The sequence below is a fragment of the Podarcis bocagei genome, assembly GCF_964188305.1.
Source record: "Podarcis bocagei genome assembly, chromosome: 3".
Classification (NCBI taxonomy): Eukaryota; Metazoa; Chordata; class Lepidosauria; order Squamata; family Lacertidae; genus Podarcis; species Podarcis bocagei.
In genome coordinates this window covers 83,160,172-83,175,816 of record NC_138127.1, presented here as the reverse complement: position 1 = coordinate 83,175,816, position 15,645 = coordinate 83,160,172, and the positions used below count along the sequence as shown (strand labels likewise).

General features: G+C 44.2%; 1 protein-coding gene across 8 annotated transcripts in view; it reads right to left on the bottom strand.

Moving 5' to 3' along the window:
- The window catches only part of LOC308582675 (spermatogenesis-associated protein 7-like), a 65,895-nt gene that overhangs the window by 26,070 nt on the left and 24,180 nt on the right, over positions 1-15,645 (bottom strand). Inside the window, exon 1 of one of the 8 annotated variants that reach the window (XM_081186087.1) lies at positions 5,528-5,615. The exons of the other annotated variants lie outside the window; for them this stretch is intronic. Within the exon in view, the coding sequence (XP_081042213.1) occupies positions 5,528-5,570 (43 nt within the window). The 5' untranslated portion in view covers positions 5,571-5,615. Of the gene's footprint in view, positions 1-5,527; positions 5,616-15,645 lie in introns of those variants that run through there. 8 annotated transcript variants of the gene reach the window in all.

Sequence of the window (15,645 nt, the reverse complement as noted above, 5' to 3'; positions counted from 1 at the left end):
AAGAAATATCAACAACCTCAGATATGCAGATGACACAACTTTGATGGCAGAATGGGGGGAGGAATTAAAGGACCTCTTAATGAGTTTGAAAGAGGAGCGCGCAAAATATGGTCTGAAGCTCAACATAAAAAAAACTAAGATCATGGCCACTGGTCCCATCACCCCCTGGCAAATAGAAGGGGAAGAAATGGAGGCAGTGAGAGATTTTACTTTCTTGGGCTCCATGATCACTGCAGATGGTGACAGTAGTCACGAAATTAAAAGATACCTGCTTCTTGGGAGAAAAGTGATGACAAACCTAGACAGCATCTTAAAAAGCAGAGACATCACCTTGACAACAAAGGTCCATATAGGTAAAGCCATGGTTTTCCCAGTAGTGATGTATGGAAGTGAGAGCTGGACCATAAAAAAGGCTGATCGCTGGAGAATTTATGCTTTTGAATTATGGTGCTGGAGGAGACTCTTGAGAGTCCCATGGACTGCAAGAAGATCAAACCTATCCATTCTGAAGGAAATCAGCCCTGAGTGCTCACTGGAAGGACAGATCGTGAAGCCGGGGCTCCAATACTTTGGCCACCTCATGAGAAGGGAAGAGTCCCTGGAAAAGACCCTGATGCTGGGAAAGATGGAGGGCACAAGGAGAAGGGGACGACAGAGGACGAGATGGTTGGACAGTGTTCTCAAAGCTACCAGCATGAATTTGACCAAACTGTGGGAGGCAGTGGAAGACAGGAGTGCCTGGTGTGCTTTGGTCCATGGGGTCATGAAGAGTCGGACATGACTAAATGACTAAACAACAACAAACAACAAGAAAGCTTCAGAAGCAAAACTTGACATCCAGTCTACTCAGACAAGTACTAGCCCAGTCTTATGGGTGAGTGTTAATACTAGATTGTCGCTGGCTAGGGATGAAGGAGAAATTCAGTTGGCTTCACAGTTTTAATGCAAAGCTACCTAATATGCACTTCCTGAAACAATACACACACCAAGGGGCAGCCATCCTTCAAAATCCCCAATTTTGCAGTGCAGTTCTCCAAATAAAAAATACAGTGGTGCCTCGCAAGACGAAATTAATTCGATCCGCAAGTTTTTTCTTCTTGCGAGTTTTTCATCTTGCGAAGCACGGTTTCCCATAGGAATGCATTGAAAATCAATTAATGCGTTCCTAGGGAAACCGCCTTCAGACCAGGTCCGGGGACAGTCTGTCCCCCGACCTCTTCTGAAGGCTGGGGGGGGGGACAAGGGCTTTTCTTGCCACCCCCAGCCTTCAGAAGGCTGTTCTGAAGGCTGGAGGTGGGAAGAAAAGCCCTTCTTCCCACCTCCCGCCCCGCAAGCTCCGGGGACAGGAGGGCTTTGCTGCCGACCGCCAGCATTTTAAAAGCCCCTGCTGTCCCGGGGCGATTTTAAAATGCTGGTGGGCAGGAGCAAAGTCTCTGCTGTCCCGGGGAGATTTTAAAATGCTGGGGGTCGGCAGCGAACGCTTCGCTCCCGCCCGCCAGCATTTTAAGATCGCCTGGGGCAGCGGAGAAGTCTCTGCTGTCCCGGGAGGGCAGGCGGGGGGGAGCAAAGACTTTTGCCCCCCGCCGGCCTTCAGAAGAGGTCCAGGACCTCTTCTGAAGGCCGGCTGTGGGCAAAAGTCTTTGCTCCCGACCGCCAGCAATTTAAAACAGGTCCCCGGAGATTTCCCTATGGGCTTTCGTCTTGCGAAGCAAGCCCATAGGGAAATTCGTCTTGCGAAGCGCCTCCAAAACAGAAAACCCTTTCGTCTTGTGGGTTTTCCGTCTTGCGAGGCATTCGTCTTGCGGGGTACCACTGTATTTTCTTGTGAATTGAGGGAACGATTAGGCTGTATGATACCAGAGTCCCTTCTCATTCCTGGATCCAGAAAGGGTTAAACACTAATGGAGGATCCCATTGTTGAATTATGGACAAGGGCCATAATGGCCCTTAAGTATGGGTCCTATGAGCAAAGAAGTTGCTCTATGCCACAGGGCAAATGGGTGGACCCCCTCCCTCACCTGGCTAATAGTGAGAAAGACAAAAGAGTGTGTGGTTTGGGGGGGAGATGGGTGAGAAGCAGGCAGAGGGCGGAGAGTGAGATTTCTGCCGCAATCCGAAGCTATGACTATGGTAACTCCTCCATTGTAGGCTCAGGTTGTATATATGTGTAACGAAAGCATATATCATGAAGACACCACAGTTTCCACTGTGCCTCATTCCCCAAAAGAAATCATAAACACTGGGAAAGAACCTGGAACCCCAGGAATCTTGCACTGCTCAGAGATTAGAGTGGCATGCAACAATATCAAAAAATGCATACATTATGTGAAAGCATGCGAAAATGCATTATATTAGGGGAGATTGTTTGCAGAAATGTGTACATTAGTCAAAATGACATACAAAATGTGTACAATAGCGGGAAAGCACAGTAAAATGCTGATGAATCTTCTTTTAAAAGAAGAGTTTGCAAACTGAACTTAAGATTACTAAAAATGAGAAGGAACAAAAATTTGGAGATTCGTTCATCCCTATTGCTGGGAAATGAATGCCCACAGCTTCTATAAAAGCCACTTCCTGACATTCTGCCACAGTCCAGCATGGCCAAGGAAAGCAACATCAACCCAAGATGGGGCTAGCAAATCTGAACATGCTTGATTATGAATGACTGGGGTCGATGAGATGCCAGGGGCACAGGTTTAACCCTAACACTGTCCTTGAGATCACCCTTTTAAATCACCATTTGCTCCTCCTACAAGGGAAAGGCAGCAACTACTTTGCTGGGACACAGAAAAATTATGTGATGCTGCCATTATGCCGTTGCAGGGATGACACTACTGCTTGAATGCGTTATATCAGTCATAGGCAAACTCTGGCCCTCCAGATGTTTGGGACTACAATTCCCACTAACAGGACCAGTGGTCAGGGATGATGGGAATTGTAGTCCCAAACATTTGGAGGGCTGGAGTTTGCCTATGCCTGAGTTATACGGACACACTGCTTGTGGCTTCACTACCACACAGGCCACATTATTAACCACAAAAAGGTATAAGTGGGTAAGAGACTTACAGAAAAGAAAAAAACCGCAGTGCCTTTCAAAGGCACTTCTCACGACTAGCTCATCTGTTGCATTTATGGGTGCTATAGAGAGTTTATGGCATGTATGTAGATAAAATCATAAATGGGGGAGCTTTTTCAAATAGCTATTTGCTTACGTTTCAATAAACAATGAGTGGTACTTGACTTGAGAAAACTCAAATGCAGCATGGTTTGCAGTACTGTTACTTCAGAAAGACAAGGTCCGTGGCAATACAGAGGGTGGCAGTGTGTGAAAACAGGCAGGCTATTAAACGGCGAAAGATTGATACAGAGCGGAAGATTGCTATGGAACAAGCTGAGTGATTGGTTTTTTCAATTGGCTGTATAATCCTTTTGCTATCTGAGTAGCATTTAGTACTGTGTCAACATGCTGTTTCCACTAGGCACCTGCTGCAAACCGCTCATCTGTACACACTTGTAATTCTGATCACTTAACCTTAGAATAAATGTATGTCAATTGGTCTTCATAGCTACGCCTTTCCCCCTAATCTACCCAGAGCCAAAACCTTATGCTTAAAAAAAAAAATCTCCGCCAAGCAAATCATGCCCAAACATCAAAATAGGAAAATGGTTAGCATCTGAAAGTCCTTTAGAACAGTTTCGTATAGTTTTTTTTAATCAGACGTGCATCCCCATGATCAAATTAACCATTTGGAGGCAGGAACTAACCAGAACTCCCATCAATACTGGGAGAGGCAGCAAGATAGTATGGTTAAAAAGTCTGGCCACTTGAGCAGGTAGAATTTGACTAACATTAGGGCAGTGTTTCCCAACCTTTTTTGGGCAAAGGCACACTTGTTTGATGAAAAAAATCTCGAGGCACACCACCATTACAGCCTCGTGACGTCAGCGCGCAGCGTCACGCCGGGAGGGACGCACGAAAGTGTAAGTTTCAATTTTTTTCCCTCCCCCTTGCCGGGGAACCTCCAAGCTTTGGGGGTGGGGGGGGGGAGGAGGCAGCAAAGCAAGGCAGGAAGGAGAGCGCGGCTTGGCTGGGTGAGCTTTGGCAGGGGCAGGGAATGAGAGCCGCGAGGCGGGCGCTGCGGACGGAGGCGCTGCCCGCCAAGCTCGCAGGCAGCCAGGCAGGCAGACGGCGAGAGCCCCGCGCTGGGCGGCCTCTCCTCGCCGCCGCCGCCCCGCCTCTCACCGCCCGACTGGCCCGCCTCCCTCCAGGCAACATCTCGCGGCACACCAGGCAACATCTCGCGGCACACTAGTGTGCCACGGAACAGTGGTTGGGAAACACTGCATTAGGGCATGACCTTAAGCTGAACACTTGAGATTTCAGATTCATAAGTATTAGTATTATTAGGGATGAGTTATGGTTGCTTTTCACCTTGAAAGTAGCAATTTGGGGCAGCTGAAACCCTACCTGAAAACACTTGAATCTTACATTTTTCTGCCACTGTTCCCCTCTTTGTTGTTACTGCTTCATTTGTCATGGAGCAATTTCAATAAATAAAGGGTCACATTCTTGAAGTGATGGCATCATAGTGCTACGCAGCCATCAAGCTGGCTTTGAGTTGACGTCGCTATGGGCAAATGAAGCCAATTTAAAATGAGAGCAATGCTTCCTATATTAAATCACAGGAGCTAATTCTAGCCAATCAGGGATCCTGCTGACTAAAATGATCCTGGGAGAAAAGGAGGGGGGGGATCCCCGGAATGCTCTTTTTTGATGGATTGCAGCCATCAGGGTTGCCATATGTCCGGAATTCGCCAGACACAGTTGGGATTTGGTTGTCAAAAACTATGTTGAAAATTGCTTAAATGTCCAGGAAAATCTGGATGTCTAGCAACCTGGAACCTAGGCCAAAAAAGAAAAAGGGAGCGAGAGCAAGAGCGAGAGATGCTCAACAACTTTGGAAAAAAAAAAAGGCTCAACAACTTTTGTGTCCGTATTTTCACTTTTTGAAATATAGCAACCCTAGCAGCCACCCTTTTAAAGCCTTAAACAATATTGGCAAAGCAAGAGCCTGAGGTTTACTGGCCTATTTGGCATTCTCTCTTTGTTTTCAACATTATATTTCTCTTGAATGGTGAAAGATACTGAAATGAAATTTAAAATGCGTGTTTAGGACACAATTTCATGTTTCAAATTCAAATATTAGACCCCTTTCCATTCATAAGAGAGAGAGTAGGCTAACTATGCGTGTTGCGAAGGATCGTTTCCTTTTGTCTGTCTGTCTCATTGAACATCTTCCTCCGATGACCCAAGGTTCTAGTATTATGAGAGAGGAAGAACAATCTTTTGCGTCGGTTTCCTCACATCACGCATAATTGCCAGAAGGCAACTTGCAACAGCAGCAGTGTGGAGATGGAGAAAGAGAAGCCATCCCCTGAATAGTTATTTGAGCGACTGAACAAGTTGATTCTTCTGAAATGCTATAAAATTTCATTAATTTTGATTAATAGGGAGTAATAATCCTACATGGAAAAGAGCCTTGCTGACTTGCTTGAGTGATGGAGATCATTCCTATAGGCTGGATTTCTCTTGTGGCAATTTCACATTCGTTTGTATATTTCTACAATGAAGTAGCAAATAAATAAAGGGCAGAATCCACTTAAAATTAAGTATGCTTTGAATTCAGCGGGAGAGATAAGTTCACGCATAAGCTCTCCCATCTCAATCCAGTAGTGGGTGGCATGATGGGCTGATGCCACTACCTGACCTCTGACCATGTGCATTGCTGCCGCTTACTGGGGGGTAGAAGGGGAGGCGAGAGGCAGGGGGGAAGTTATTGCGGTGCAAACAAACTAGCAGGAGTGCCAGATTGGCTCTGCTGCCGTGTTTGCACCACACTGACCCCACCACCTTGTCCCTCTACCTCCTAGTACACAGAAATTATGCAAGTGACCAGGAGGTCAAGTGAGTGATAATGTCGCACTACACTGCCCACTATCGAGGGCTAATGAGTGCTTAACTTTGGCTGGCTTGTACCCAAATGCCCAGAAATCCACGTAGAAACATTGCTCTGAAATTCTGCAGTCTTAAATCAGCACTGAGCTCCCAAACAATTTACAAACTTAATAAAAAAAGGCAGTGTGCTATTCTAAACTAATTTAATTGACTAATATTTGCCCCACAGAGATTACTGCAGTGAAATAGCAGATAATAATAAGCAAGGTCTCAGCATGCTATGAGCTATAAGCTAAACTGCTAGGCTGACAGAAAAACAATCTGCTACACTAGGTAATTTCCCCCCCTTTCCAGAAATATTGGCTTCACAAAATAGTTCTATATATAACCTAAGCAGGCTGATAACTCATATTTATCTATAGCAGATGATCAGACCTTCTGTGCAGCTTCTAGATATAGATATACACTGGCATAAATATGTTTCCCTTTACGTATGAGTATTTTTTTTAAGGGGAAAAAATCCTACATACTGTGAGTGGTGATCCTTATGTAGTCAAACTGGAATCATACATACAGAAGAGGAATAAATCAATGGGCTTGGGGGAAGTCCATGGTTTGCAAAGTACCAAAAAAACAACAACCCCCAAACCTTATTAAAATCCCTAATAATAATAATAATAATAATAATAATAATAATAATAATTTATTTATACCCCGCCCATCTGGCTGAGTTTCCCCAGCCAATCTGGGCGGCTCCCAATCAGTGTTAAAAACAGTACAGCGTTACATATTAAAAACTTCCCTGAACAGGGCTGCCTTAAGATGTCTTCTGAATGTCAGGTAATTATTTATCTCTTTGACATCTGATGGGAGGGCGTTCCACAGGGCGGGCGCCACTACCGAGAAGGCCCTCTGTCTGGTTCCCTGTAGCCTCACTTCTCGCAATGAAGGAACCGCCAGAAGGCCCTCGGCGCTGGATCTCTCTTGTGGCATGGGGGTGGAGACGCTCCTTCAGGTATACAGGACCGAGGCCATTTAGGGCTTTAAAGGTCAGCACCAACACTTTGAATCATGCTCGGAAACGTACTTGGGAGCCAATGCAGATCTCTCAGAACCGGTGTTATGTGGTCCCGGCGGCCACTCCCAGTCACTAGTCTAGCTGCCGCATTCTGGATTAATTGCAGTTTCCGGGTCACCTTCAAAGGTAGCCCCACATAGAGCGTGTTGCAGTAGTCCAAGCGTGAGATAACTAGAGCATGCACCACTCTGGCGAGACAGTTCGCGGGCAGGTAGGGTCTTAGCCTGCGTACCAGGTGGAGTTGGTAGATAGCTGCCCTGGATACAGAATTGACCTGCGCCTCCATGGACAGCTGTGAGTCCAAAATGACTCCTAGGCTGCGCACCTGGTCTTTCAGGGGCACAGTTACCCCATTCAGGACCAGGGAATCCCCCACACCAACCCGCTCCCTGTCCCCCCAAAACAGTACTTCTGTCTTGTCAGGATTCAACCTCAATCTGTTAGCCGCCATCCATCCTCCAACCGCCTCCAGGCACTCACACAGGACCTTCACCGCCTTCACTGGTTCTGATTTAAAGGAGAGGTAGAGCTGGGTGTCATCTGCATACTGATGAACACCCAGCCCAAACCTCCTGATGATCTCTCCCAGCGGCTTCATATAGATAATAGAAGAAACAACCCAAAACAAGCCAATGAGAGCTAAGCATGCTTAGTAGCCACTGGGAATTTCAATTCAGTTCACATTTGAAGGCGAACGTACATATTTTGCACTTTCTGAAACCCTATGCAAACAGAAACACAGCTGATCCCTTTAAAACTCGCATTTCTCTGAATTTTGCAATGCACTTCTCCAGCTAAGTAACACGGGCAGAAATGCATATACTAGAGTAAAGTCTGCGTATGAATGAACATTAGTGAAAACAGATACAAAATGCATTATATTAAGAGGAATGGCTTTGCAAAATTGCATACAAAAATGTGTATATTAGAAGTTTGCCCTAAAATAGTAATGAATTTTCTTGAGGTCATTAAAAAAAAAAAAAGTTAAGGAAAAGTGGAGAACTGAACTTAAAATTGACTGAACTGAAACTGACCAATTTGCCCATCATGGCTTGTGGCATCCTGGGAGTATAAATTGTCCTATAAAGGAGAATATTAAACTTTGCTTTTGTGTTGTGGCTGACCCAAGCTTATTAAGCTTATTAATTTTATGCGTTGCAAGTATTATTTTTAGCCAGTGATCATCTTTATCTGCTATAAACAAACACAGCATGTTATGTTAATTCTGCCAGTATCCACAAGCTGAGTGTAATGCTAATGATGACCCAAGTGCCATTTCATTCAGATTTCCACAATTGCAACAACAATAATAATCATTATAATAATGAATGAACAACTGCCTGTTAGTACAGAAGAAGCTGCATGCACATTTTTGTCTCATCTGTACTTGCTTTATATCAATTAGTAGAACTCAGTGGAGGCTGGTGCCCATTTGGCACAAAGCAAGGAGGCCAACTCTAGGTGGCGCCAGAGCCAACGACAGGCCGAGCCAACTAATTCTAATTTTGTCCCCATCTTCCTCCCTGCTAAGTTCTACAAGGGGAACAAATAAGACGAAGCTAATAGCTGTTCCCTGGACTGGATGTAAGCATTGCTTGCAGTTTGTCAGGCTGACGATTAAAGAGCCTAAAGGACTCATCTTAGCTCCAAAGCAGCTTTTAAAAACAGAATTCAGTTTACCTGAAGAGGCAAAGACTATTATTGGTCGACTGTGGGATTTATACAGGCTAGCCCATCTTGGCTAACCCATCCAAGATCTCTTGTGAGATCCTGCATGACCCACAGGAATTCAGTTTCTAAAATTCTGATGTAAGTCAAGTCCTGAACTAATATGCGGATCAGAATGTAATTATCCATTGGATTCTGCACATTTATGCATTTTGCAGTACAGTTCTTTGTTCAAAAATACATTTAAAAATGTGTTTTGGATATGTTATTACCCCTAGATACCTTGGAATTTACCTCAAGATGGAAAAATGATCCCAGACCCATTTGCGTTACATTTTTTAAGGCATCTTGGTTATTGTTAAATAGATAATGTTCCCGATTTATTGTTATCCTAGCTGCCCTGAGGCCCAGTCTCAGGCGGGGAGGGTGGGATACAAATAAAAGTTGTTTTTTTTTAATTATTATTATTATTATCTACCCTGAATCTGAATTTAGTTGCTGTGTGTGAAGGACAGCCAACACGATGTACTCCAGATGTTGTTGGAATCCCACCAGTCCTAGCCAACATGACCAATGAAAACATAAGAGCCCCGCTAGAGCAAGCCAAAGGCCCATCTGTTCTCAAAGTTGCCAGCCAGCTGCTGGTATTGCAGAGGCATCCCAGGTGGATCCTGGAAGTTGTACACAGCCATCATGGATCAAGGAAGATGGAAGTTATAGTTCAACAAAGCTGAGAGCCAGTGTGGTGTAGTGGTTAAGAGCGGCAGTCTCGTAATCTGGGGAACCGGGTTCGCGTCTCCGCTCCTCCACATGCAGCTGCTGGGTGACCTTGGACTAGTCTCTCAGCCCCACTCACCTCACAGAGTGTTTGTTGTGGGGGAGGAAGGGAAAGGAGAATGTTAGCCGCTTTGAGACTCCTTAAAGGGAGTGAAAGGCGGGATATCAAATCCAAACTCTTCTTCTAGTCCAACCACACTTTGAGGACACATTGGATGGAATTCGACATGGTGCTATTATAAATGCTCCATCTGCACAAGCACATCAACTTGCCAGACGGAACAATCCCCCTCCCTGTGTACTTTTCTGGGGGTTCTCACACACCCACCCCAAGCTAATTACCGGGGGGAGGGGCAATTGTTAGCCAGCTATTGTAAGTCATCAACGATGACTGCTATTTTTCTACAAAAAGGGGTGCCAGAACTCTCCATGAATGCCTCCTTTGTTCTCTTATAAAATGGCACTCATCTGAGAGCTGCCGGAACTGAGTTCCAGCTGGGGGAAAAACCCTGTCAGCTACCATCGAACAATTTATACATTTATCCTTTGTTATTACCTGAATTTATTGTTTTCCATCTGTGGGACAGGTGACGTACATGCTATGCTTTCAAAGAGTGAATGCATCTTTATGAGCTTTCATGGCTTAAGGATAAAAATCTGATGCCATTCAGTATGACGGGTGATTATGTTAAGGCCCTTGTTTATCACGGCACTTGCCATTTTTTGTAACCTTCACGGGTTTTTAAAAAAATGGCTCCATATTTATTCGGTGGTAATGTCGTTAATCAGGGACAAGTCTTCTCCATTATTGTTTTAAAATGTATTAAAGAGGTAACTGCATACCTCACACAATAGAAAATTGACAATGTCCCCACATCACTCTGACATACTCCTTGTTTATCCAGTAGTTTTACAAATGCAAACACTAATCAGGACCTTCTTCTGGTAGATATTAAGTCATTTTATGTCTAAAGAATTGTTTGCTCATTAGGCCTATTAACTCTGTGCCTAGAGCTTACATTGAGTGAGCACCTTACAGTATTTATTTTGAGTGGATGCCTTATTTGAAATGCTACAGTAGAGTTCTATAATGTCCAAATGGATTATAAGTCCCACTGAATTCAGTGGGGCTTACTCCCAGGTAAGTAGGTAGAGAATTGCTGCCTTAGATAAATAAAATGAGTTCATTAGGTCACAAGAGCCACTTCAGTGTGAGCCTGTGTGGTGTAGTGGTTAAGAGCGGTAGACTCGTAATCTGGGGAACCGGGTTCGCGTCTCCGCTCCTCCACATGCAGCTGCTGGGTGACCTTGGGCCAGTCACACTTCTCTGAAGTCTCTCAGCCCCACTCACCTCACAGAGTGTTTGTTGTGGGGGAGGAAGGGAAAGGAGAATGCTAGCCACTTTGAGACTCCTTTAAAAAAAAAGGGAGTGAAAGGCAGGATATCAAATCCAAACTCTTCTTCTTCTACAGATCTGACTTACCTGTGGCAGTGAACTGAGCATTTTGGTAAATCAGTACAGTCTTTTTTCTTTTTTCCTTTTTTTAAAGGAAACAGCAGCAACAACCATGAATGCAAAAGTGAAAGTTAAGACTCAGCTATATTAGTCAAAAAACAGCATTTTGAATGCATTATAAACATGCAACACCAAATAGCGCTGGAGAGCAAAAAAATTCTATGTGATTTTCCATTGTGGTTTTTTTTTCTTTTGTAATGATTTAATTTCTGACTTATTTATAGTGGGGGGCTTTTCTGTGTGTAGATCCACCTTTACTTTTACAGAACTGTAAGTAAGGCTTTAAAAGCACTGGGAATTATCTAGTCCAGTAACAAAAATAGTTTGGAGGAGGGAATCCAAACTCCAACAGGTAACTACTGAGACATATTTAAAATACCTTTCCTTGACATTTGTTCTGTATGTTTTGGAAACTGAGAACATTTTCTCTCCCTCAGCTAGTAGATGTTCTGCTTCGTTGTGCTGTTTGTTTTATTCCCCCCTTAGTCTCTGTATTTAGAACTGCTTTAATTTCCCCTCTGTAAATCCATTAGCAACTGATCGCACCTTAGGTTGTCCCTGTGTAGCAATTTAATCCTGTTTAGGTCAGAAGAAGAAAACTGATTTGCAGCTGGCCTTGCATTGACCTTTCACCCCATCTCCACCATCTCTTTTATCTCAAGTCAGATTCAGCCTTCCATTATTCCTTATTCTACAGCTAGGTCTTGGATCATCTGCAGATTATTTGCTGTACAGGTTGTGCTCAAGTTACTGTTAAATTATTACAAGTTATCCTGCAGCATGGTTTCTGACAGGATTTCTGACAGGCTGCCAAGTTCAAGGTGTTACTATTGGTATTGAAACCCTTAATGGTGTGGGACCAGTTTAGTTAAGGGATCACTTTACCCCATATACGCCCACTCAGTTGTTTGGATCTGCAGAACTTGCTTGTTTACATGTGGCATGCAATGCCTGCTCTTCACTTGTAAGAAGTCATTCCTTGTACTTTGGAACTCCCTGCCACTTGATATTAGGTAGCATCCCTGTATTCTTTCAGACACCTGCTAAAAACATTTCTGCTTTGTTGGGCCTCTTGAGACACAAGATTTGGTTACACGTTTTACTGTATTTGAACCATTTTTAAAATATGTCTGGTTTTTAATTTTAATTTTGTCGAAGTTATTTCTTGCTCTAGGCTCCTTCTGGAGGAAATGTGGGATATAAGCATGATGTATAAATGAATAAATTAAAGATTGATTTACATGAAAGCGTGGATTGGATGTGAGTTTAGCTGACTGGATATTGACACAGCCCAATGTGTGTTGAGACAAAGAACATTATGTCCAAAATGATTCTAAGCGGTTAATCTAGTCATTGTTACATCCCCTCCAGATCTTGTCTTTATACTTAGTAGCATCTTCTGTATCTCACAGCACTGATTTTCTTCAGCCTAAAAACTCTCTTGACATTACTTCAGTCAATCAAGTGTTCGTTACGGTTGGCCAACCAATAAACAGAGTACAAAATATAAAGTACAAATGCATAACCTCAGCAGAACAAGTTATTAATCACTAGCGTTGACATGCTAGGAATTAACAATCATAGCAAATCTCAGCGATGTGACAACATTCAGATATCTTGCCACCTGTTCAGTAATAGGCCCGTGAAGTAAAATACTCAATGTGGCCTCAAAGAATGAACCAGGAAACACATTGTGAATCACCTAATCCAGTGATTCTCAAAGGATGTGGCACACCACATGGGTGTGGCAGGAGAGGGTGGCAAATGTGTCGGGAAGATTCAAGGACAATCAATATTATATTTTGAAAATGATTCATGTTCTTATGTAGCTGCATTGTTTTATACTTTCTGGCTGTCCCATGATCATATTATAAAGTAGTGTTCTGTGTTAAAAATCCAGCACTGCTAGGAGTTATTTCTTTTTGTTTTCCAATGTATTTCTTATATAAAAAAAATTGTTGTGGGTCAAGCAAATTTTTATTTTGAAAGTGTGGCCCAGATTAAAAAAAAAAGTTTGAGAACCACTGATCTAACTCACTGATAAAATCTACAGCAGAAGAATGGGAGACACCGATTCAAAATCTCAAATGATTACAAGGATAGCACCTATCCTTGAAAGGAACTATGGCAAATCTGCCGCCTAGGATCTTAGAGGGTAAGGGATCAAATCAAAACCCAAGATGTGCTGGGAGGAGGGAGGTTTGGAATAGGCAGATCTCTGGCTGAGCTACACCAGCTAAAGCCAGAGACACTGTAGACCAGTGTAGGACCTCCATTGCAGATGAGCCAGGGCTGAGCTGAAGTCTCAAAAGAGGGGTGTTCTGGGGCTGGGCAGGGGAGACCTATCCCATTCCAGTCCCCTTTCAGCTTGGCCACATGACCTGGCAATCCCACAGTAGTTAACTTGGCAAAAAGAGTGGCACAAGTCAAACTCTGTTTGAAAGTCTTGCTTCCCGTCTGCCATGTTCAGGCCACCTCAGCCAGCAGTAGCCCTGCTCCTGAAAGGAGTTGGGAACAAGGAAGCTCCACCGGCATAATTTACCTTGGCGTCAATCACTCTGGCTTCCTCTTGCTTGGATTGCTGTGTAAAACATTGACATGGGCCAGCTGCTCTTCTTAGGTATAGTGAGAAAATTTAGATGTGGTATCCATTGGTTAGAGGTGGACATAGGGCGGATCTACATTAATGGTTTATAACATTAAGGAAGGGTTAAGGAATAATTTTCATAACATAGATGGACACATTGCATTCTGCTTCTAACAGAGCAACCAGGAGCCGGCAATAGGGAAACTGCATTGTTACGGACGCAACAAGGTAAGGAACATTTTAAATTTACCAGTATGCCCTGTGATGTTTCAGAATGATGTATCTAACATCGTTCTAATAACGATAAAAGGGTCAGTGTAGATCCAGCCCAAGAACATGCTCCATTTGCTCCTGCATCATCTATATCCATAGATTTGGCTTGCAATGGGTGCAATGACAGCAGATAAGACAAACCCACAATATTCCCCCCAATTAACTTGCTTTTCCATAGAGACACAACAAGAGTCAAGCAACCCATGTTCTGCCACAGACGGCGGAGAGGCAGAGGAGCAGATTCAATGCCATTGACGAACAAGCTACTTAATGAGCTAAGACTAACTTCCAGATTAAGGGCAGAGCTAGCAACACATTTGCTATGTCGTACATTCTTCTCCCTCTCTTCTCAGCCACCTTTTCGCTATGCTATGCAAGTCCTGCTGTTTCTCTCATAAGAAGGAGGACTGGTCTTCTTTAATCATTCTAAGGCACTTCTGCAAGGAATGTTGTTTTGGGAGGAATGCTTGCTCAGCAGATAATCTGCCCAGTAATGAGAATGAATCTGGAAGGTAATACGAGGGGTAGCTAATAAAGTCCAGAAGCCAACCCAGAATTCAGTAGTAACTCTGTATGTGGAGTGGGGTGGGGGAGGTCTGCTTGCATGGGACCCACTGTGACATTTGGAGTTTATTCAAACCAGAAAATCTAGAGGGCTGTAGAATTATGAAATGGCTTCCTCTTTCCACTCCCCAGAATTAGGATCATACTCCCAGGGGCCCTTCCACACACCATCCTTTTTCGTGCAAAAAACATTTCATCCATTTCTTATTTGTTGCTTACAATCTGCACATCTTTCTGCAGGCTCTTTATGGAAATAACCAACAAAATTAAATAATTTTATTCATTTCATTTCTTTTCTCTACCAGCTTTCCTCCCGTGGGAGCTCAGGGCAGTGAACGGCATAAAAACACAATCTATGCAATAAAATATATTTCTAAAACAAAAACAACAAAAAACAACAAAAACGTGCAATGGGATACGAGCTGCCAAAATTTTAGTAAACGTTGATTTTCTCAAAAGCCTGGGTGAGTGGAAATTTTCACAGTTGGTGTCCAAATGTGACCAGTGTATAGGGAACAGGCACACCTCCCTATGAAGGGGGTTTGATGAATGAGGTTTTGCCCCATCATGGCGCCAAACGCATTGGTGGCAGCGGCATTATTTAACTAGTCAGACAGGTGACACAAAGACCACAGGAAAGTTGATATGTGGACGCATAGTTAACACACACACACACACACTTAGATAGGAATAAATCCCCTTGAACCTGAGCCCCTTTCAGGTGTTTGCCCTCCCGGGATTAACAATCATGTGCGGGGGCCAGTGAGGCAGCCCTTCCCCCTCATCATCCACACAACTGGAGGGATGGCCTGGAGTAGGCTCCCTGTCCTCTGGTTAGAACCCTGCCTGATTAAGATTCTAAATCACAGAGGGAGCCTATGCACACCTGGGGCAGGTTACACCCTATTGTTAATGGTGGGAGGGCGACTGCCTGAAGACGGCTGCGGTGCCACTGAATCTTAAATAGACATGCATAGGATTGTGCTGCTATAGCTGACCTGTGGAACTCTCCCTAGGCCATGTTCCTTCTCCCCAGGACATGCCCCTGGCAGTGGCGTAGCATGGGGGGTGCAGGGGGGGCCGGCCGCACCGGGCGCAACATCTGGGGGTTAGGGTTAGGGGGCGCAAATCCACGGGTTAGGGGGCGCAAATTACTTGCCTTGCCCCGGGTGCTGACAACCCACGCTACGCCACTGGCCCCTGGATGTTTTGGCCTGGCTGGAATG